Here is a 24977-nt window from a genome sequence, read left to right on the forward strand (position 1 = left end):
TCCTATATAGAGCATGCTTAAGATGGTGTCGACTGCTAAGATAAACTACTTAAGGACTTTTTAGGGTGAGATTTTAAGTCCACGACACAACATGTATCCAAATCGACTTCCATAATATGGAGACTTACGGTGTTAAGACGATACCGATATTTCAGGAATTTTCCCAAGTCTCCACAATCTATCTTTAACTAACCTTTAAATTCAAAATAAACACAGTTTTAACGGTTTACGCCGGTTTTGACCAGTTCACATCGGTTTAATGACATATCCGATCCAACAATCGAACCAGACCGGTTACCTAGCCCATATGGCTACGCAACACCAACCGAAACATTTGCCTTTTATCAAGGAAGTTCAAGTGCCGCCGGGTGCTACTAACCGAAATTATTGACGGAACACTTCCAGGCCCATCCACACAGACACAACAGGAACCACAAAGGGGAAGGGGTGAGGCTCGTCGTACACGTCCTCAACGTGATATACGCGCTCCTAGATGCGGAACCGACGGGTGTTACGGTGATGACAGACACTAATCGTATTTTAATTTTCTCTTTATCAGCTGTTGTTTCTGTATTTTAATTTTCCAATGTATCCGTCAGTTTAAATTAATGAAATCGTTTGTTTCCGACTTTTTTTCATTATTGTTCGTTACATATAACCCTTAAAAAAATTTTAAAAAAATATATACATAGACGCCATTTCAAATGGCTACCCTAATTAGGGTTACACATTGGCGCCATTTGAAATTGCTCATACATCTTAAAACATACACATAAGCGCCATTTGGTATGACTTCTATTCCAAAGGAGCTACCAAACCTAGACACTTTGGTAAATTCTCAAAATATGATTTTTTAAGTAATTTTTTTTTTTAAAACATGGTTATTTAATTATTATTATTTTCGGAATTTGCTCCCATGTATTCTCTTAAATTTTGAATCAAACGGAATTAATTAAAAATATTCCAAACCAAATAATAAGATTGATTTCTAAAACACGGAGACTGACAATTAAAAAAAAAAAAACACGGAGAGTATTATTAGGTTGATCAAGTGGTTATTACCATTTCGTAAAAAAGAAAAAGAGATTGATTTTTTGTATGCATAGTTACCCCAAAGCTGGTTAGTACCACCAGTCACGGTGTCGGCGGTGGCTGCGATGGCGAACTTTGTTAAAGTCAGAGAGAGTTCCTTTAATAAGTTTACAGGGATGTTATCTGACAAGGAAGTCGCGGGTTCAATAGGTTCTCAATGGTTAAGCTTTTGTTTCTCGCCGATTGCTTTGAATCCGTGCGGTGGCGACGGTGGTGCGATGGCTTCGTCGGAGCACTACCATAGAGAAATGCAACATGATCTGCACCAAATATGCTTCAATTCGGTAACTTTGTAATTTCAATTCAAATTAATCTCCGCCATTTAATTACATCACAAATAACTACTAACCCTACGCGGATTGAGCATAAAATAAAATATTGGCAATTGGATGTTAACAACAACCATATATTTGATGATCATCATAATTTTATAATAATTAAGAAGACTTTGACTTATACTATGCAAATAAAAGAGTTGGCTTCTTCTGCAAACAACTCAATCATTCAGTTTCACTCGCCTAATCTTCATGGCTTCCTCTAGTTTTTCTTCCACTAACCAAGATTCTGAGTTGATATCTGACAATGATGAGAATCTAAGCTGGATCTATGATTTGTTTTTGAGTTTCTGTGATAAGGACGCTACCAAATCTTTTGCATACAATCTTGATACTGCTCTCACGGAGGCTGGAATTGTTGTTTTTAGGGACGGCGACAAGCTTAGAAATCAAGATCAGATGATAACACCATCAGTTCTGCATGCAATTGAAATGTCTAGAGTTTCTATTGTTGTTTTCTCAAAAAATTATGCTGACTCGACTTGGTGTCTGCAAGAGTTGGAGAAAATATTGGAGTGTTACCGAACTGCAGATCAGATGGTTTTGCCTGTGGTCCACGATGATGAAGATATGCTTGAAGAAACTTTTATGGATCTTGCAGTAAGAATCTTGAAGAAAGTTGAACCAGGGTTCGAAGATTTTGACATTTCAGGATTTAGTGTGGTTTCCAGGTAATTTTGAATGCACAACTTTTCTCCTTTTTTGTCTTTATGGTGTTGAAATTTCCAATTAGTTAGTTTTCCTCATCCATTTGGTATATCTTTTTAGAATAATCTAATCCCTAACTTAGACCTCTGAAGTTCTGAACCCACTCGGATCTGGTCATATCTTGATTGACCCATAAGGATTGACCATAAGATGGATTTATTTACCACAAATTCCTCACTTGTAATTAATCACGGGATGACTTATCTTATCTTTATTTAAAAGTTCATTGTTCACTACACCCTACTTCTTACTCACTCGGATAAAATTTTTGAAATACTCTCAAAATCTGAATTTTGGGATCCGCACTCCTAACCACACTAAATACAAATAACGAATATGTTCGGATATTAAAATCTGGAATTATGCTTTGCTATCACATAGACAATGCACATAACAAACAAGCAATTTGATCTAGGAGTTTGTTCAGATATTGAAATTCAGATTCACCCATATTATCAAGTACACAGAATAAACTAACAATTTGGTCCAGGGGTTTGTCAGGATATTGACATCCGGATCCGGATTAACCCCTTTTATCACAAACACAAAACACACCATCAATATAAGACAAAATATGTGATAGGATCAGTTTAGTATCTAAAGGAATGAAATAGTAGAAAATAGAAATTGCATGAAAAAAGGTTGATATATTGATAGAAACAAGTAGAATCAAGATGATTCTATGTAAGGAATACAGTAAATTTAGGGAAATTAAGTGTAGAAAATGTAAAGATAACTAGGTAATTCGAGATTCCTAGAGCCCCCCAAAAGTAGTATGAACTACGTGAGAAAACTCATGCATACTGATGGCAACAACCTCCCGTCCTATAATTAGCCTCAGATTTACTTTCTCTCTCCTCCTATGCCACCTGTCCCTAGTCATGCATGCTACAATAGTTAGTTAAGATCTCAGGGGTGTGCAGATAATTCCCGGTGGCCCCATTTCCTACTCCACTTTCTGTGGCCGCCACCCATATGTTTTCTATTATAAACTTGATCAAAACTATCGATTCCTCCCCTTCTCAAAACTCTCCTTGATCTCAAGGAGGAATCCAGGAAATTCTTTCCTTAAGGTGTCCACTGATTCCCATGAGTTTTCAAACTCTGGAAGCTTTTTCCACTCTACCAACACTTCCACTTCCCCCTGGGCATATCTTCTAGTGTCCAAGGCTTCTTCAGGATCTGGTTCCAAAAATTAGTCCTCATTCATACAAGCTGGTAAGGGTTGAGGTACTGCATTAGGGCCTATTTCCTTTTTTAATAAGGATGCATAGAACATTGGGTGGACTCAGGTGTCTTCTGGCAGCTTCAATTTATAGGCCATTACTCATATTTTCTGTATCACTTCATAAGGCCCGTAGTATCTTGGGCTCATTTTTCGGTTGACTCTTTTGGCCAATTTCTTGAGCTTGTATGGTGTTATTTTCAGATAGACCATGTCCCCCACGTCATAGGTTACCTCCCTTCTATGTCTATTGGATTGTGCTCTCATCTGATCTTGTGCCTTCAGTAGTTGTTCTTGCATATATTTTAGCATCTCATTTCCTTCAGTTGTCAATCTATTCACTTCCTCAACTGCAAAAGGATGTGCATCACCTTTGACTAAGGTAGGGGAACTCTACCATAGAGTGCTTCAAAAGGAGTACTTTCAGAGAGGCATGATAGTTAGTATTATACCCATACTCTGCCCATGCTAACCACGTAGGCCATTGCTTAAGCTTCAACCCTGTCAAACATCTCAAATATGTTTACACGCATCTATTGACCACCTCAGATTGTCCATCAGATTGAGGATGGTATGCACTACTGTATTCCAGTTTTGTTCCAAGTTGCTTAAACAACTCTAACCAGAAACTGCTCAAAAACACTCTATCCCATGTCTGACACTATAGAACTCGAGAATCCATGCAATCTTGCCACCTCCTTGACATACAAGTCAGCTATGTCTTTTGTCGTATAGGGATGATTCATTGGTAAGAAATGAGCATATTTAGTAAGCCTGTCCACCACCACCATAATGGTGTCTATCCCTTGTGCTTTTGGTAACCCTCCAATGAAATCCATGGAAATGTCGGTCTATATTTAAGTAGGTACAGGTAAGGGTTGCAACAATCCTCCAGGAGTCAAAGTTTTTTTAGATTGTGAAATTGGAGAATCCACATAAAGTGAGGCAACATATTCGAAATAGAATGGAGACCGCTTGGTTTAATTGTCACTCATTATTGGTTTGACATTCTTAGGAGCACCCTTAGTTTTTACCGACTCTGCGAGTGGTTTCATATTTGTGTTTCTGCCTTTTGGATAGGCTATCTTCCGCAACCGCTCTTTGATGTGAAGTTTCATGTTATAATCAATTTTTTTTAAAACCTCTCTTGAATTTCCTCCCGTTCTGTCATAGTAGATATATCCGATGGACCCTCCTTGATCACATTACCATCATAAAACCGAAGCCTTTTCCGGTGCGTGTGTACCTCATCCGTATGATTGATTAAGTTTCATCTTCTTCAAAATTAAACAAGTACATAGAAGGCCGTATGTTCTTATAAGTGACTCAAACCATGATTATGTACACCATAAATCACATTAAATATCTATGTATGATTCGCCTTGTGGTACCCACGCAACTTAAAAGGACATCCACATTTTCTTGTTCTGGTGTCATCACATTTCAACTTTTGGATATGTTCTTTATATTGACCACTTCTTTTGCATCTCATCGTAACAAATGCTCGTCTTCTATCAAAACCAAAATCCAACCTTCTAATAACAATGTCAAACCATAATTTGACAGCCTCCGTGCGGATCCATTCAAACATATGTTCATATAAAATAAACTTATCTTTATTGGTAAATTCCTTTCGAACATCAACGTGGACAAGACCTTGTTGGGGTGATTCCGGATCACCATCCTTAGATGCATTAACTTTAATCACAACATCCGGGTCTTCGAAATCAGCACGGGGTTGATTTATCATAGCATCATAGTGCACCTTAACTACAACCAATAACTAAAATAAGACAATTTTAATCAACTTTGAACAACTCCTGATTTCAATTTTCGGACTAATCCTACATGAATTTGGATTTCAATATCTGGATTATGCGTTCATGGTATAGAAAGAAAAAGCAGATTATCTATATGTAAAGAGATTTTAATCAATGATGTTGAAATAAAGTTGAATTTTGTTTGCAAGTGAAAATCCTGATTAAGAATGCAAGGAGATTTTGGAAGGGTAAGGAGTATATTATGAGATTTTCTCATAATATTATTGTTAATACAATTGCTACAAAATTATGAGAAAATCTTTCAAAAGATACAAAGTAATAGGGTAAGGAGTATCTGAGGCATTTCACATGTGTATGGAGTAGTATCTTGTTGCACATAAAGGAAAATTCATTTTCATAAAATTTCTCACTTCGAGAGACAATATTCTTTTGATTTCAAATCATACAACTTCCTCCCCTTTTTCCCATATGGATTCTCCATGAATATGCACTGCCGATTTCTATTTACAAATTTATCCCCAACACGTCGTTGGTATGAATGTACATAAGCAACCAAAAATTTTCATGTTTTTAAATTTAAGGACTTTTACAAATACTATTTCATAAGGTGTGTGGTGCAGTGTTGTTAATAGAGGATTGCGGAAAATATCGGATCACCGAAAACCCGATATGAGAAATATCGGATATCGTAGCGGGCAAATAGCGGAAACCACAAAGGAGATTAAAATAAATAATTATAGATAAAATAAAACATGCCACACATATAAAAGCTACTATCATAAACAATTATTAAAAAAGCTTACTAAGATTAAACTGAAAATCTCAAGTTCTAACAACCAAGTTGTTCAAACTTCAAAATCAAAATGACTTAAAACTCAAAATTAAATAGTGAAGAGATGAATGGCTAGGAAGAATGAATGTCAAGAATGAATAAAGTGGAGAGAAAGTTATGGTGATGGAGGCACTCTGACTCCTATTAGTCCTATATACAATCACACCAACTAAAATTACCTCTTCACGTTCTCTTCTATTTTCGAGACTACCAAGAATATGTTAATACCCATACACCTCTTCGCATTTCCACTTTAGTATATTTCATTCACATTTTCACTTTATTACTGTGCACCTCTCCACAACCTATTATTTAATTACTGTGCACCTCTTCACAGCCTACTTTTTGATTACACCTCTTCACATTCTATATTTCAAATAGTTTTTAATATGAGTTATTATAAAAATGATCAGAAAAATATTAATTCTGATATCAAATTCAAAACGGTATACAGGTATATACCGGAAAACGGCCGATATGCGGAGCGTAGCAAAAGTGAAACGGAATATCGGCTTTCGTATCGGATAGCCAAATTCCGATATGAAAAACCGGTATATCGGCGATATAACCGATATTTAACAACACTGGTGTGGTGTTAATTAGACGGCAAGCTGCCCTCACTTTCTTCTCACATCCCACTCTCTCAGTTCTCTTCTATTTATTTATTTTTTTTACCATCCCTGCATGACTGCTCTCCACCCTTTTCTTCCTCCGTTGTGCATAAGTGAGGACATCTTGTCCCTTCTACCCATTCTTTCAATTTACAATTCCCTAAGTACAGTATGTGTTAGTAAAAAAGCACCTAGTGTTTTCTAATTTCATTTACTTGTCTTAAATTTAGTTTTTTGATTCAGGTGGTGGCTTTAATATTTAATTTTTTAAAACTATTCTAACCTTCAACAAGTAATTCTAACTCTAATCTTGATTTATACTCTTTTGTATTATAAATAACTATTTGCCAAAACAATTAAGATTAAGGTGCTTTTTGAAAAATCAAGCAATAGTTCATGAAATTTCTATGACAAAACATGGTAATCTGTATTTTTGAGTCCATAATCATGTTCGAAATTATTAGAGTTTGACCTAACTCATCCTTACAAAACCGGTTAGTAAGGTGAGGAGTGTCCCTCTATATATATTCTTTGAAAGCTCTATCTCTAGCCAATGTGGGACTTTAGGATCTTCCTAATACACCCCCTCACGCCCAGCACTCTTTTTGGGCTTGGTGCGTGGATATTAATGGTGGGCGGCCCATGGTCCGATCGATAGGCTCTGATACCATATTAGAGTTTGACCTAACTCATCCTTACAAAACCGGTTAGTAAGGTGAGGAGTGTCCCTCTATATATATTCTTTGAAAGCTCTATCTCTAGCCAATGTGGGACTTTAGGATCTTCCTAATAGAAATAATACCTGAGGAAGTTAAAGTGCATTTAGATGTGATTCATCATTCCCAAACATTTATGTGCAACTTATCTTTTTTTGATACATACACATTGTCATACAATGGTTGTATAGTTGTTTGCGCACTTACTCTTGGTTCATATTTTGTAGGAATGAAAGTGAGTATATCAAGGATATAGTAGAACATGTTAATAGTTTGCTAGACAGAACATATTTATTTGTTGCTGACCATCCAGTGGGGGTAGATTCTCGTGTTCAAGATGTTATTCAACTATTGAACAGTCAAGAATCAAAAGACCCTGTACTGATTGGATTATGGGGCATGGCAGGGATTGGCAAAACAACAATTGCTAAAGCTGTTTATAATCAAATTCGTTACGATTTTGAGGGAAATAGCTTCCTCCTAAATGTCGCAAAAAATTGGAAACAATATAATGGCAAAGTTTCTCTACAACGACAACTTCTTTCTGATATCTACAAAACAAAACAAAAAATAATGATAGATACAGTTGAATCAGGAAAATTGATATTACAGGAAAGACTTTGCCAAAAGAGGATACTTCTTGTGCTCGATGATGTGAGTGAATTGGACCAATTGAATGCTTTGTGCGGAAGTCCCAAATGCTTTGGTCAAGGAAGTAAAATAATCATCACATCAAGAGATCCACATATACTTCATGCTCATTACGTTAACCATGTATACGAAATAAAATCAATAAACCAATATGAATCGCTTCAACTTTTTAGTTGGCATGCCTTCGAGAAACCAAGTCCTATGCATGATTTTTCTGATCTTTCTAGAGATTTTATTGATTACTTCAGGGGAGTGCCACTTGTTATTCAAGTCATTGGGTCCTTTTTGTTGACTAGTCGAAGCAAAACATTATGGATAAGTGTTTTGGAGAAACTCAAATGCATTCCCAACGACAATGTAATTGACAAACTGAGAATAAGTTACGATGGTTTAAGGGATAATGATATGAAAGATATATTCCTTGATATTGCCCAGTTCCTTATTGGGATGGACCTGAAAGCTGCAACTAAAATACTGAAAGACTCTGAACTTTCTGTAGATATTGGTATGAGTATCCTTGTACAACAAAACCTTGTAACTGTTGATCGGATGAACAAGATTGGAATGCATGATTTGTTAGAAGACATGGCAAGTGAGATCATAAGGAGAAAGTCAGAGAGGGTGGATAAGGCAAGATATGGTTTTTCTAGGTTCTAGTTGATATTTTGTTTCTATAACAAATACTAAATATTTTGGAGGAAAGCTTAGTGAACATTTATTAGTTTTTCTGAAGTTCATTAGGTTGTGAATAAAAATTAAACGTACCCAAAAGTTCTAGTCTTAAAACTGATCGTTGAATGTCAATATCATAACCAGATTTTTAGCCGCCACACACAAGCTTTGATAATTAAATTTTTTTTTTAATTTCAGAAAAGGATCTATGATGTGTTCTTGAGTTTTAGAGGGGAAGACTGTCGTGCAAATTTCATTTCACATCTCTATACCTCCCTTCAAATTGCTGGGATTTATGTTTTCAAAGATGATGCTGAGATTCAACAAGGAGATCAGATCTCAGCCTCACTTTTGGAAGCAATAGGACAGTCTAGAATCTGTATCGTTGTTTTGTCTAGTAACTATGCTAATTCAAGATGGTGTATGATAGAGTTGGAGAAAATCATGGACAGAAGCAACAGTCTGGTGGTTATACCAGTGTTCTATGAGGTAGATCCTTCAGAAGTACGACATCAAACTGGCAGGTTTGGAGAAGGTTTTAAAAATCTCCTCTCAGGAATCTCAGTGAATAGTTATAGGGAGATGAAATGGAAAACAGCACTTCTTAAAGTTGGTGGCACATCAGGAGTTGTCGTCATAAACTCCAGGTAATTTTATTTATTTATTTTTAGTATTGTCGGGTAATGATCTTTGACTTCCTTGCCATTTAATTATTGTTGTATATGTATCTCAGTGTATCTAGAAATTTTCCAAATATTATGCTCCACAAAATATCTATGCCCTTCAAAGGGTGTGACTTTTGAAGATTCTTGGCATCATTGTTGACATGGTAGGATGCCACTTAGTCGAGAAACCAAGAGGTGGATGTAGATGGCAAAGCATTAGCAACAAAGGTACTAGGAGCATGTGTGACAGGAGGTGCATGCCTAAGAGGTGGTGCTTGTCTATTCCACACATTATTCCCATAGGACCATTAGGACATAGGATAACCTTGCCAAGGAGACTGTTTGTAGTAATTTGCACTAGAGCACACTTGGCACTGGCTGGTGTTGCTTGAAAAGTGACCTCCCCTGCCCCGTCCATTTCGACCTCCATGACCAGGTTTGCTGCCTCGAAAGGCCTGGTAACCATTTTCAAGGTTTTGAAGGACCTTGTGAAGGGGAAGAATCAGTAATAGCAGTTTGAAGTTCTTCAGGGGAAGCAGTTTGAGGCACAATGTGAGTGAGATTGAGGGACACAAGTTTTGAACAGAACTTTTCTTGAATTTGGCAAGGCGCGGTTCATGAGTAAGCAATAGTATTTTAACCTCATCCAGCTCCATAAGGCCAAACTTGCTTTCAATCACTGAAACAACTAGAGCATAATCAGCAGAGAGGCCTTTAAGAATCACATCGATATGATGTGAGCAAGGTATAGGATCTCCAATTGAGGCTAAAGCATCTACAATAGTACAAATTTTAAGTAGATAATCCTGAACAGACAGATTGTCAGACATAATCGCACGAAGCTCAACCCTAAGTTGGCATGCTCTAGCACGCATTTGCTATGAAAATAATTGAATCACCTGTCCCACAGTTGGTGCGCGTGCGAGCAACCAAGAACATGAGAGAGAATCTCACTAGAAAGTGAAGATTGCAACCAAGAAAGTAGCATCTGATCCTTTTGCAGCCAAACTGAATACTCAGTATACACAGATCCAGAGTTCATCAAGGAATTTGAGAGGAATGTGAGTGCACACAACGAACTCTGAGATTATGCGCATCGATGTACGGCTCCACCTGTTGACGCCACAGATGGAAGTTCTTCTCATCAAGCTTTTGCGTGATCTTTAGAGAAAAATTGAGGCGACGTAGATCGTCATTGACGGACAATGCTGCCGGCGCCGGAGCAGTGGAGATATTGGCGAAACTTGACGACAACACCGGTGAAGGAGTAGCCATGGTCTAAGACCCATTCCACAATTTGATACCATAATAGAATAGGTAGTTTCACTTCTCATTTTCAGTTGTAACTGATTTTGATTGAATAGAAAGTTAGTTACAAAAGGAGGCAACTGGTTATGTTTATAGTAATAACCAGTTGGCCTGCTATAGCAGGTAAGGTACAGTACAACTGACATGTGTCAGGGGTTTGCTAGATACAAATGCCTAAGCTAAGCTTGCCCTAATACATCTCTAATACCTCTTGACTTCTGAAAAAGTATCCTGAATAGATGGCATTGGGTTTATTTCGAGAATTGTACCACTTACTTCATGGAGTCCTTGTTAGTCTTGCAAGAAAAAAATAAAACCACAGATGTTTTCTTGCCTCTTGATAAACTAAACAATATCTTCAGTACACTTTTAATTATCTCATAATAGAGATTTAATTCTTGTCAAAAAAGTCATCATTCCATTGTAGTGGGTAGTCAGTAGTCACGTCCCTGCCAACCCTATTTTAAGTTCCACAATTTTGATTTCACACCGTAAATTTGAAACAAGTTCTCAATATCAGAGTAGGTATCTTCACATTATCTTCGACTTGTTTTGCTGTGGGCAGAAACATGAAGGATTTCTAATTCCTCCTTTCTTAGAATTAATTAGTCAGACAATGATCAAAGAGTTTTCAGACTTTCAAATCCTATAGCCTCTATCTGCCTCTGGAAGTTTTGGGATCTCTTCGGTAAGAAAGTCATATTTTCCCTTACTGGACTAAAATGAGTAGAACATTTTGGGACCATTATGTGTAATTTGAGTCGTTCATACTCTGAACATTTATCTGTAGTGACTTATTTTGACCACCACCTCCCAAGACTGAATGGACCAGTGCCGCCATAAATAGAAATATAAAATAAAACAAAACAAAAAAAGAATGAAGTAATAACTATTATCTCTGCTTTTTATTACTATTCGTTTTGATACCTGCAAGTCGTGTTGACATTTTCAAATGTATTAAGAAATATAAGTTATATGAAAAATCTCCAAGAGGAGAACACACAGTTCAAGCTTAAGCTTTTAAGCTTTTCTGAGTTTAATACAATTATCTTTTTTCTGCTAAATGTTTCTCCTCTTCTTTTATACAGATACATGTTGTATAATGGTTATGGTTATATAATTGTTCATACACTTACTCTTAGGCTCATATTTTGTAGGAATGAAAGTGAGGATATCAGGAAAATAGTAAACGATGTTACTAAGTTACTAGACATAACAGACTTATTCGTTGCTGACCATCCAGTGGGGGTAGATTCTCGTGTTCAAGATATTATTCAACTATTGAATAATCAAGAATCAAATGACCCTTTACTGCTTGGAATATTGGGCATGGGAGGAATCGGCAAAACAACAATTGCTAAAGGTGCTTATAATAAAATTCGTCACAATTTTGAGGCAAAGAGTTTCCTCTTAAATGTCAGGGAAATTTGGGAACAAGATAATGGAAAAGTTTCTCTACAGCAACGACTTCTTTCTGATATCTACAAAACAACGAAAATAAATATAGATACAGTTGAGTCGGGAAAAATGATTTTGCAGGAAAAACTTCGGCAGAAGAGGATATTTCTTGTGCTTGATGATGTGAATAAACTGGACCAATTGAATGCTTTGTGTGGAAGTCATGAATGGTTTGGCGAAGGAAGTAGAATAATCATCACTACAAGAGACGGTGATTTACTTCACGGGCTTAAGGTGGACCATGTGTATAGAATGAAAAAAATGAACGGCGATGAATCTCTTCAACTTTTTAGTTGGAATGCCTTCAAGGAACCAAGTCCTATTGATGGTTTTGCCGGCCTTTCTAGAGATTTTGTTAAGTACTGTGGGGGATTGCCGCTAGCTCTTCAAGTTATTGGGTCCTTTTTGATGACTAAGAGAAGAAAAATAGAATGGAAGAGTGTATTGGAGAAACTCAAACTCATTCCCAATGAGGAAGTGTTAGAAAAACTTCGAATAAGTTTTGACGGTTTAAATGATTATGATATGAAAGAAATATTCCTTGATATTGCTTTTTTCTTTATTGGGATGGACCAAGAAGACGTGACTAAAATATTGGAAGACTGTGGGCATTATGCAGGTATTGGAATAAGTGTCCTTGTTCAAAGAAGTCTTGTAACTGTTGATAGTAAGAACAAGATTGGAATGCATGAATTGCTACAAGACATGGGAAGAGAGATTGTCAGTAAGATATCAAGAGAGGGAAACAAGGATCCTAGTAGGTTATGGCGTTACGAGGATGTGAATTCTTTGTTGTCAAAGGATACTGTAAGATATTCTTATGTGGTTTTTAGTTTCTAAAATTGTTGTGTTGTGTTTTGTTTCTAATCTTTATAATTGTAATTGTAGGTCAATGATCTACTCCCTCAAGCTTAAGAAATTGCATATCAGTCCCTTAAAATAAAGAATACCGATCAATTTAGTTTCTCCATTCAAAATATTTTTTATTAAACATCCATCAAAGAAAGTAAAACATATACATTTGACGCAATAGTATTTTACTGCATTAAAAGAAGCATAAAACCTTCAAAGTTATGATGCAAAATTTGAAATAATTGACTAAATTGATTGATATTTTTAAATTTTAAACTTGAGGACTAAATTGATCAACTGTTGCAATTTCAGAAACTAAAAATGCCTATTTATTCAAAATAGATCATATTTTTATCCAAACTGCCACTTAAACTGTATTTTTATTTATTTTTGTTTTCATTTTGATTGACAGAGAACTTTATATGTTAAGGGACTGACATTAAAGATATCAAGAATGGACTCCACAACTTATTTGGACTCTAAAACATTTGAGAAGATGGATAAGCTTAAATTACTTCAACTTGCTGGCATAAAATTTAATGGAAATTACAAATATATTTCAAGAGAACTTAGATGGCTTTGTTGGCATGGGTTTCCTTTAAAATATACACCAACTGACTTTCATCAAGAACGTTTAGTTTCTGTTGACTTCAAATATTCCAATCTGGAACGAGTATGGAAGAAGTCCCAGGTACAAGTTTAGTTTTCTTCATGATCTAGTTTATGAGAGATACTGTTTAATCTACTTTTTAGAAGTAACAAACTTGCATTCATTGTTTCATAGCACATTCACTATTTTTCTTATGATATAGTCTTCTTTTAATAATTTCTCTTATCAATTTTATTTGTTTCTCTCTATTGTTTAAGGTTTCTTCTCTAATATAGGTCTTCAAATTTTAATTTCTTACAGTTTCTGAAGGGGCTGAAATTTCTTAATCTTAGTCATTCTCATAACTTGAGACAAACTCCAGACTTTTCAAACTTGCCAAATCTTGAAAAGTTGATACTCAAAGATTGTCCAAGTTTGTCCTCAATTTCTCCTACTATAGGACATCTCAAGAAAATTCTTTTAATAAATTTGAAAGACTGTACAGGCCTACGTGAACTTCCAAGAAGCATCTATAAATTGGAGTCACTGAAAACTCTCATTGTGTCTGGCTGTACAAAAATTGTCAAGTTGGAAGAAGATATAGAACAGATGACATCTTTGACCACCCTGGTTGCGGATAACACTGCTCTAACAAGAGTACCCTTTGCAGTAGTAAAATCAAAAAGCATTGGATATATTTCCTTGTGTGGATTCAAAGGATCCCCGCGTAATGTGTTTCCTTTAATTATTCAGTCTTGGATGTCTCCAACAAATGGTATGTTGTCCTTAGTTCAAACATTTGCAGGCACATCATCTCTTGAATTCTTTGATGAACAAGAAGATATTTTCTTTGGTCTGCCATCTATTCTTAAAGAACTTCCGAATCTTCAACGTCTTTTGTTGAAATGCGGGTCAGACACTCAACTAAATCAAACTCTAGCAAGTATTCTCGATAACTTACATACCCAAAGTTGTGAGGAGTTGGAAGCAATGCAAAACATACCACAATCCTCAAATTTTGTGGCTTTGGAATCAGCACATTATTTCAGTCAAGTTCGAATTTCAAGCTCACAAAAATCCTTGACATCACTTTTGATTCAGATGGGAATGAACTGCCATGTCACTAATACACTTAGAGAAAACATTTTACAGGTTCTCTCTAACTTATATACTATTTAGGATTATAGCTAGAAGAACCAATGTAGCTGAAATGCTGAATAATTTTTCTTTCTTCACCTATGTGGAATGTACAGAAATTGCCTCCCAATGGATCTGGTTTACTCCCTAGTGACAATTATCCTGATTGGCTAGCCTTCAATGAAAAAGGTTCTTCTGTAACTTTTGAAGTACCTCAAGTGGATGAGCGTAATTTGAAAACAATCATGTGCATTGTCTATTCTTCTTCTCTAGATGACATTACATCAGAAAGTGTAGAAGACCTCAAAGTTTTGCTGCTGATAAATTTCACAAAGAAGACCATTCAGCTCTATAAGAAAGACGCGTTATTAGCCTCCTTTGATGAAGAGGAATGGCAGAAAGTAGTATCAAGTACAGAACCAGGTGACATAATGAAGCTTATTGTTGTTTTTGGAAGCAAAATCGTTGTGAAGAAGACAACAGTTTATTTTATCTATGATGAACCAATTGACGAAAAAACAAAGCACTGCCCAGAGCCAGATAAGAATATAATTGTTTCTAGTGGTGATGGAAATGTAAGTAACAATGGTTTCTCTGTGCATATTTTTTTTTATTAATGCAAAGAGGCAGGGTGGATTTATGAGTCAAATTGGACTATTATGTTTTTATTAATTTCGTCTTTCTCTTTGTATGAGTTTAGATATTTGGTAGACTGTTGTTCCGACTTCCTTCCCTTGTTCAAGCCGCTCTGATTTCACGACCTTTCTGGTTCTGTTTGGCTGTTATGCTGATTTGGTGGATTCGCTTCTGTTCTAACAAACACAGAAGTTTAAGGTATGAACCCATCTATTTTTCTTCCGAAAACATATGGAGTTAAGAAACATTAACCTTTCATATAACACTGTCGTTAAAAGGCTATCATCCATTAAACTTGTCTTAAACTATTTTTTTAGGGTTTAAGTCCCACTGAATCATGACTGAACAATTCTTTTCTGTTGGAATTATTCATTGTATTATATTACAAAGTGAATCCTTGTACTTAGGGTGATTTTGTGTGGTTAATATTTGCGATACTTTCTGCTATTGACTATTTTGTATGAAACAGGAAATGGCTTCCCAAAGCTCTCAAGGTTTCTGCAATCCAGTATCGAGGGACGAAATTTCTTTGGGTGATGTACAACAAAATTTTAAATTGCTGTCGTCGTGGTTAACCTTAATGCTGCAGAAAATTACTGACAAATATTGCTAAGTAGGTGCAATTGCAGTTGCGGAATGTAATTTAAAATTTTAAACTAAATAAGTGAAGGGCTTGAGGGATGGGTTGATGCTAATCAGCAGGGCATTGATTACAATTATTTCCTGTTATTTAAGTCACAGGAAAGGTTGCAAATAAAAATTGATGTATAAGACAAGGCCAAGAAATGGTAGAGAAATCAAATAGATGAGTGTCTTACTTTGATTTTCATTTCATTTATGTTGAAAGGCAGCATGGATGTAATCTCTTAACGAGTCTTCTATATTTGTAGTCGTCTTAATTTTTTTATATATAAATTATTTTTCAAATTTTCAATTATATTGATTATATTTTTAAAATTTTATTTCTAATTATGTTACATCTTTTTGTGTACTATGAAATAAATATTCTTAAAAGCAGTTAACTAATTATCTCTTTTAAAAAACAATTAATGTTGGAATTTACAAAAAAAGTATAAAAATAAATTTTTTCAATAGAGTTTTATATTTAAAGATGGAGGTAGTGTTTTTTTTTTTAAATATATTTTCCTGTTTTTTTGAGATATATTTTACTATTTATCCGCCGGTGATGCATCTCTAAATTTTTTTAGTGTTGTTTTCATATATGTATCTCCAAATTTGTGTCTGGCCGAATTTTGGTTAAATTTATGATGTGACTTTTATTTTAACGCAGGTGCAATGGTTGAAAACAACCAACCTTTGTAGAATTAGGCTTGATTGTGTGTCCTAAATCACGTCTGTACGACGAGAGAGACGCAGCCAAGACCATGAGTTCACGAGCCAATGATAGCTTGTTTGATGGTTCGTAACACCGAGGTTCACAACCATATGGTTCTCCTTCTCATAGTCGTTTATCCAATGTCTCTACTTCACGGCCCACAAGGCCACGAGTCCCTAGATGATGAAGTAGCACTTGAAGTCCCTGAAGCCGTGGAGGAATCCGCTGCTGATGCCTCCGTAGAGAATTATCCAGGACACCTCCTTACTCGATCTTTATGTAGACCATGTTTCTAAGCATGTCTGGGAATGAGATACATATTTATTTACGTCTACTTTACATATGCTTTAAATTAATTAGATTGTGACTAATGATGATTTTTTTTTACAGGAGCATGTGTTTGAAATTGATAAACCACGGTCGGGAGATATTGGAGTTGGAACAACCCACTGGTGATTGGTTCTGGGATGTTATCTGCTATTCCGGTCTTGCTGATTTATGTGTTGTTGGGTACATGACCATAAACCATGGCATCTAGGCGGCATTTGCATAGAGATGACATTTAGTGACGTCATTTTTCCACCTTTTTATTGACAAGATGACCATCATCCTGGATGATGTCTCATGCCTTATGCATCTTTCCATAAGGGGAAAATTACTGAGCCACAGAAGGATCAGTTAAGAGGAATTCGTCGAGATGATGATCACCCATTTGGGGACTGGCCCAACTAAGGCCTTAAATGAGGTAACTGACACAAGAGGCGTTCATGCTAGATTTAGTTTTTTGGAACAATTTTATTAATACCACCTACATTGGGATGAGGATGCCAAAGGCGGCAGATGATATGCAGGCTGAGTATCATCAGACTTGTGCATTAAGGTGTTACCTCTTGTTCTTTGTTGGTACGTCCATTTTTATGGACAAAAGTGCAACATAAGTCGATGTGGTCTACTTCCACTACTTCATCGACTTAACGGAAATTCATGAGTACAACTGGGAGCCGCCTGTTTGATCTACCTATTTTCGAAGTTGGGCGAGTACTGTCTTTGGATTACAAAGCAAATGGCTGGGAGCTGCACGCTACTTACAATAATTTACTGTTAATAATATTTTTATAATTCACTTGTTACACTTGTTATTAATATTATATTTGTACTATTGATCAACTCCCACTTTCCTCGCATCACCGTGTGGGAAACTATGCCTGCCTATGCTGAATATTGGCCACGTGCTGCCACCTTTACCACGTATAGGGGGAATAATGTGATCGATCCATTCACAGTGTATCTTGACCGTTATGTATTAGATGGAGTTTCCTTCTGCCCATACGGCGGTTAATGCGAGACACCTCTGTTGGATGTCATTTTCTTATACTCTGGATGGCTAACGGTTGGGTCATCTCTTATGTATCCTTATCTGCTCGAGTGAGTGATGCACCAGTTTGGCTATTTGTAGATTATTTTGAGACCCCACCACAAAGTTCGCTCTTCTCACCATCCGCCGTAGATATCTTGATGCGATACTGGAGGATTTTGATAGTCACTTGGTACTTGAGGATTATCGTAGGGTGCCAACTCCTTTAAAGTGGGCTTATGTTGATGATTACTGACATGGTTCTATAGGGTGTCACACCCTATCATGACATCATACGCTCCTGGAAGACCATCTAGGTCAGCTATTCAGGAGGTATTTTAGGCTAAGGATGACCACACCAAAGACGTGTAAGCGGTCTATCGGTATTGGGGAGATCGGGAGACCAAACATAGAGGTGGGCCTTTTTGAGGATGACCGTCCCCAATTTGCCTTCGTGGAAGGCATGATTTCCAAGGTATGGAATGCCTTGCAGTACATGTTTGAATCACCTATATATGGTCGGTACATTTTGATAATTGTATGACTTTTTTTATAATTGTGTATTATGTTTGAATCAATTAACGTATGCGTTTTCTTTCTAATTTATGGCCTAAAATGATCTGAAATATGTTGGCCTAATAATAACTAAAATATGCTGGCCTAGAAAATATCAAATTTAGTACATAAAAACGCCACAATTGTATATAGAGGGTATTTCGGATATGCATCTCCAAATACGTACAATGGGCTTATGCCGACGGTTACTAACATGGTTTTATAGGGTGTCACACTATATCATGACGTCAAACGCTCTTGGAAGACCGTCTAGGTCAGATAATCAGGAGGTAATTGAGGCTAAGAATGACCACGCTGAGGATGTGTCAGCGGTCTATCGGTGTATTGTGGAGATTGGGAGACTAGGCATAGAGGTGAGACTTTTTGAGGATGTCAGTCCCCAATTTGCCTTCGTGGAAGGCATGATTGCCAAGGTACGAAATGCTTTGCAATACGGGTTTGAATCACTTATATATGGGCGGTACATTTTGATAATTGTATGAGTTTTTTATAATTGAGTATTATGTTTGAATAAATTAACATATGTGTTTTCCTTCTAATTTATGGCCCAAAATGATCTAAAATATGTTGGCCTAAAAAGAACTAAAATATGCTGGCCTAAACAATGTCAAATTTAGTAAATAAAAACACCACAATTGTGTATAGATGGTATTTCAGATTTGCATTTTCGGATACATCCAAATATCATACATAAATGCATAATGCATTTTCGAATCATATTTTGTTCAAAATGGGGTGGATATATGTTGAAGCGGTAAAGTGACAAGCAAAAAGTAATAGGTATATTATTATCGGGTGATATAGGTTATATCGTATCATATCTACATGGATTAGTGAGAGGGAAAAACTACCGTTCAACAGTTTCAGTCCTTCTAAGTTTGGTTTTGGGTGCAGAAGGTAAAATGCAGGAAAAGTAAATAAAGCAAATAAACAATCTATTGCGGATCAAGAGAATTCATTCTGAAATTGTATTTCATTCTACCCGTCAAATACTTAAATATAAAGATCTATCACACAACACCTACAATACGCATCAACATCACCAAGCATCGCTCGAGATGTACCACAATAGAGGTTATATCTAATGCAAAGTTGCGGACAACCATTTCACTCGCGTCGACGATTTCTCATGCGACACAAACAACACGGAGGCATTAAACTCTGATACCCATAAGGATTATCAGCTCTACATCTATATCTAGAGTTTAGAAACTAATAAATGTCACCCCTAATCAAGATCCATGAAGCATATGTCTATGACAACACAAATCTGAAACATTTAAGCAAAAAAATCAAGAACAACATCAATAATGATTTGTAAAGCAAATATAAATACAATCCCAAGATCAACAAATGTACATACAATAAGAGCAAAATATACATACAACACCCACCATTGGAATGGGTCAAAGGGAAGAAGGAGAACAAGCGGAAACTTCTCGCATTGTCGACGCGATAGGAAACAACCCACAACCAAACGACATAATGAACCACTCAACGATGTTGCTTGAACCTCTAAAGTACAAAGAATGGATCAGATCTCAACTTTGTCAAAGAAGAGATGATAAAACCTAAAATAAACTATGCTTTCCTATAAATAGAAAAACCAGAAAACGCAGACCGCGCTAAGCGCGACTACTGTGCTAAGCGCATTGCCACTTAGTGTTGCCAGAGCATACTAAGCGGGCTCTTCTCTGCCAGAACCTTCTCTTCGGCTTCCAGAGCGCGGGTTAAACTACGCTAAGCGAGCTCAACAGAAAAATTCTTTTTATTCTCCAAAATTACACGTTCAAAGGTGTGTCTTCGACACTTTAATCCTCGATGGTTCGAATATGCAACAAATACCTACAAAAGAGATAAAAACTATCAAACGGTACATTATATACACGAAAACTCGATTATATACAAAGTAAACGAATTTATAAACAAAGTTGGGATTTATTCAACGAATATTAACAAAAATATATATAAGTGCAACAAAACTTATATACATAAATAGATACAATTTGCACTTATCAAACTCTCCCCAACTTATTACATTGTTTATCCTCAAACAAATACAAACAACACAAAGAACAAAAGTAATCAACCACAGAATCATGAATCAACAAAGTTTAGAAAATGAAACAATTGTATGGTTCAAAATTCAAAAATGTACATGCAAAAGAATGCTTGGCACTATATTACAACGACACATCAAAACGAAACAAATCCTAAGTACAAAAATCATGCAAAACATTCTATAACAAAACAAGCTCAATCAAGAATCACACCTAGCAAAAATTTATCGATGAATGAAGAACACACAAAAATGAGGGACTTTTCACTCACCCAAAAATCTTGCAAATAATAGACAATATTATACATTCATCCAAAAATTCATATTGAGACATGAAAGTAGTAATCATAAGGGCTTTTCAAGGTTGTAATATGGTCAGACAAACAAACAAGGGATAATTCCTAAATCTAATCGAAACAAAAACTTACCTAAACCTAAGAGAGTAATTACTTCCACAAAGTTTCAAATAGAGAATTCCAATTAAACTTCTTCTTTCAACCTAAGTGTTAAGCCAAACACACCAAACTTATTAGCACAATTATTCCTTGATACTTTTTTTCTTTCCTTTCTCAAAGATTTTCTTTTCTTTTTCTTAACCACATAGCAATCAACCATCGTAATCATTTTTTTCCCCAACTTGAATAAAACCAACATTAATGTGTGAATACTCTCTACTTTCTAAGGCAAGGCAAAAACTCATATATCAACACAAAGTTGAGGGTTCAATAAAAACCAACAATCAAAATCTATCAAAAGGTGAACTAATTCTCAAGTTCAAAAACAAAATAGATAATGACAAAAATTTCAAAGGGGATACGAATGGTCACACACTCACAAGGTGAATTGACTATTTGGCTATGGTTGTTGTGCTCAAAATCAAACAAATGCCTTGATCATTTTCATGCTTTCACAAAATCAATATAAACAAAAGATTAAACATAATAAAATCTAGTTAAAACAAGAATTGTCGATCTCCTGCATATATGAACAATGGAAAGCTTCCTTAGAAATGGTGGAAAAAGGGAACGAACGTGATTCATATCATGAACAAGTAATACAAAATGAATGAATGGCATGATAAATGTACAGATGACAAGTTTCCTAATCATGTTATGTTATAGAAAGCGATAAACGAGTACCTTGCACGTACAATTTTGAATAATATCATTACCACATAATTGACATGTTGAAACAATGAAACTCGGAGAATCACCAATTACAACTTCAAGTGATCGGGTCAAAATTTGAGTCCAAACAACAACAACAAGAATTAAAATATTACTATTTATTAGTATACTAATAAGCCTTGGTGGAAATGGGAAAAAGGAGAACCAAGTGAACAAATAAAAAGAATTCAATGGCTAAAAATAGTAGGGCGCGCTAAGCGCACTTCACCAGAACCAGAAAAACCAGTCCAAAGGACTGCAGTTCTAGTGTAACCTCCACTCATCACTTAAATATCTCATTAGCAGAAAAAATAAATAGAATTTACAACTGTTGGGGTGCCTCCCAACAAGCGCTTGTTTTACGTTGTTAGCTCGACGCCTTTATTATGCTTGGGTAGTAACTTCCTCTACGACACGCCAACGTTTTCGCCTCAAAGCAACCTAAAGAAAATGTCCTAACGACACACTTGAACAAACGTTACGAAACAATATAATTTACAACAATACGTAAACAACACATATGTGCACATACTTGAACAATAAGAAAAATATAATTTTTACAAAACGAAATGGTGAAAATGAATAAACAAGTTGAAAAGTGAAGATTTGTAATTAAAGAGCTAATCTGAGTTCAACTTTTTTAGTCAGTTTGTCAAACAAAATTGAAGTATGTATAACTATACAATCAACTATACAAGAATATACAAGTATGAGAAAATGCACAAAATATACGATATAGACTTATTTACAAAACTTAGAAAGCAAAACTATCGCGATGTAGTTAATATCAGCACCAATCCCCCGCAACGGCGCCATTTTGCTGAAGCGGTAAAGCGGCAAGCAAAAAGTAATATGTATATTATTACCGGGTGATATAGGTTATATTGTATCGTCTCCATAGAGATTAGTGAGAGGGAAAAACTACCGTTCAATAGTTTCAATCCTTCTAATTTTGGTTTTGGGTGCGGATGGTAAAATGCGAGAAAAGTATATCATGCATCATGCATATCAGTGATAGATGTGCGGACCTTGGTCCGACGATGAATCATGTGTTTAGAATAGGGGACCAGTGATGAGTCAAAGTTCGAAGGGGAACTCGGTTCGAAGGGGAACCATTGGTGAGTGGACAAAATCAGTAACATAACTCTGAGTCCACAATTGGTACCACATGCATTGAAGTCGAAGTGTTGGTCACATTGCACACATATTAGCATTGTGAATTGATTATTGTTCATGTGTATGAGTTATGTGTTTAATGACCGGAATCAATATGCTACCCTTGCTATATTTTGTACCGCTAATATAATTTGAGCGTATTCTCACCCATGTTTGCTTTGTTTGTGGTGTCTATAATCTCTTGGGGTACAAATAATCAGGTAGAGGAGTAGCTGCTACTTGAGCTAGAAGATGGCGTTGAGGCCTCTTCATTTATTTATTATTTTTCGTGTTATCTAATTTTGTCAAAGCTCTGATCTGTAACATTGGGTCTAGGACGTTTTACTGTTGTTTTGAGTTGTTATTTGCAAAGTTATCTGTTTATCTTTTATAAACGACGAGTCTGGGTTTTAGGGTGTTACAACGTACATTCTATAAGAGTAGATGATCGTAGTACTCTACAAAAAATTTATCAACATCCCTACGGAGGACAATGACGGGAGCAACAACGACAAGGTTTCTATGTGCAACCTGCATATATTCGAACTATCGCATGACTCAGTCAGGTAAATGTGAGAACATAATTCATGACCCATGTTCCTACCATCCATAGTACAAGGCTATCACTCCAATGGTTGTGTCTTACGGTGCTCATCGTACAACATAAAGCAAATATCATTTGGCACGATTAGGTCAATAGCAACTTTGAATGACTCGATCGCCTGATTCCTTTTGAGCGATATGATCAAGCACACATGTGACAAAACCTCAGAGTAGTCTTCCATATATGTCTAGTCGATGAAACGTGAAAAATACAAGTGGATCAATAATATTATCGTGCATTAAAATAGAATGACAACATGAATGAGGAATATAAGACCCCCTTAAGTAAACTATAGGAATTAAAATAGTTAGTTAGATTATTAATTTGGTTGACTATTTGTATAATATTACAAGTTTATCCTTAGAAGATAGAATTGTTTAATGGGAAAAGCTAACGTGTGCCCCAAAGGCACAAGTTAATACTCCCTCCGTTCCTTTATAAGTGTCACTTTTATGAAAAAAATTTGTTTCAATTTAATTGTCACTTCCAAATTTCAATATAGCAATTATTATAGTTTTGTCAAAATTGCCCCTAACTAATTATTATGAGAGAGAGAAAAAAGTATATTGAAATGATTAAAAGTTAAGGATATTATAGACAAAAGAAAAAGTCTATGATATGTGTAAAAAGTTAATTGTCACATATCAAGATATACTTAACTTCTTAAAAAGTAACAACTATTATTAGTTTTCTTGATATGTGTAAAAAGTCAAAATGTGACAATTAAAAAGGAACGGAGAGAGTACATTATACTCCCTCTGTCCCAAAATAAGTGTCACATTTACTTTTTAGATTCATTGAATATTTAATGTATCTGGTCTCTATACAGACTAGATACATTAAATATTCAATGAACCTAAAAAGTAAATGTGACACTTATTTTGGGACGGAGGGAGTACTATGTAGAAATATTCTCTTAAAATGTGTGCATCCAATGTTTTGAAAATTTAAATTTGACTTTATTACACTTACTTTTTCTAATTATAGTATTCTTAACATGTGCCCTAAGGGCACATGTTAGCATGAATCTTATTTAATCTTTGTGTAAGAGTATTTAATGCAGATTCAGGAAAAGATATAATATAATTAGGGATATATGTGTAAAGAAATAATTAATCGATTGGGCCTTGGGTTTCCAAGTTTTAAGTTTCATGTACGCCTACTCAAAGTATAACCAAATAAGGATGAACTCCAATGATGCTCCAAAAAATTGCGTTCATGACCAATTGTAACAACTACTATTACGAGGCCCTGCCAATCGATTTGAAGAACATTGAAGCGACTTATCAGAGGTTGATAGAAATTGTTTTCTCTAAGCCAATATGTTGGAACCTAGAAGTTTATATTTATGACATGGTGGTCAAAACCCCCGGTGAAGGGAAGCATGTCAGCGACATTTGTAAGAGGATACAATATTTAAGAAAATCTCAAATTTCACTGTATTTTAACGATTACGTAG

At 35.7% G+C, this 24977-nt stretch overlaps 1 protein-coding gene across 3 annotated transcripts; it reads left to right on the top strand.

Moving 5' to 3' along the window:
* The first annotated feature begins 1029 nt into the window (after positions 1–1029).
* On the top strand, positions 1030–16188 carry LOC131622225 (disease resistance protein RUN1-like). 3 transcript variants are annotated; one of them, XM_058893252.1, is made up of 10 exons: positions 1031–1376; positions 1796–2098; positions 7528–8581; positions 8822–9270; positions 11754–12861; positions 13319–13597; positions 13817–14647; positions 14749–15207; positions 15333–15466; positions 15738–16187. In XM_058893252.1, exons 1-10 carry the CDS (start codon positions 1348–1350, stop codon positions 15841–15843), a joined length of 4752 nt encoding a protein of 1583 aa, XP_058749235.1. In that variant the 5' UTR covers positions 1031–1347; the 3' UTR covers positions 15844–16187. The 3 variants fall into 3 exon arrangements, with proteins under 3 accessions (XP_058749234.1, XP_058749235.1, XP_058749233.1); XM_058893251.1 differs by having other exon boundaries at positions 1030–2098; positions 14749–15186; positions 15738–16188; XM_058893250.1 differs by having other exon boundaries at positions 1031–2098.
* The last annotated feature ends 8789 nt before the right edge of the window (positions 16189–24977 follow it).

The sequence above is a fragment of the Vicia villosa genome, unplaced genomic scaffold (assembly GCF_029867415.1).
Source record: "Vicia villosa cultivar HV-30 ecotype Madison, WI unplaced genomic scaffold, Vvil1.0 ctg.000025F_1_1, whole genome shotgun sequence".
NCBI classification, from domain to species: domain Eukaryota; kingdom Viridiplantae; phylum Streptophyta; class Magnoliopsida; order Fabales; family Fabaceae; genus Vicia; species Vicia villosa.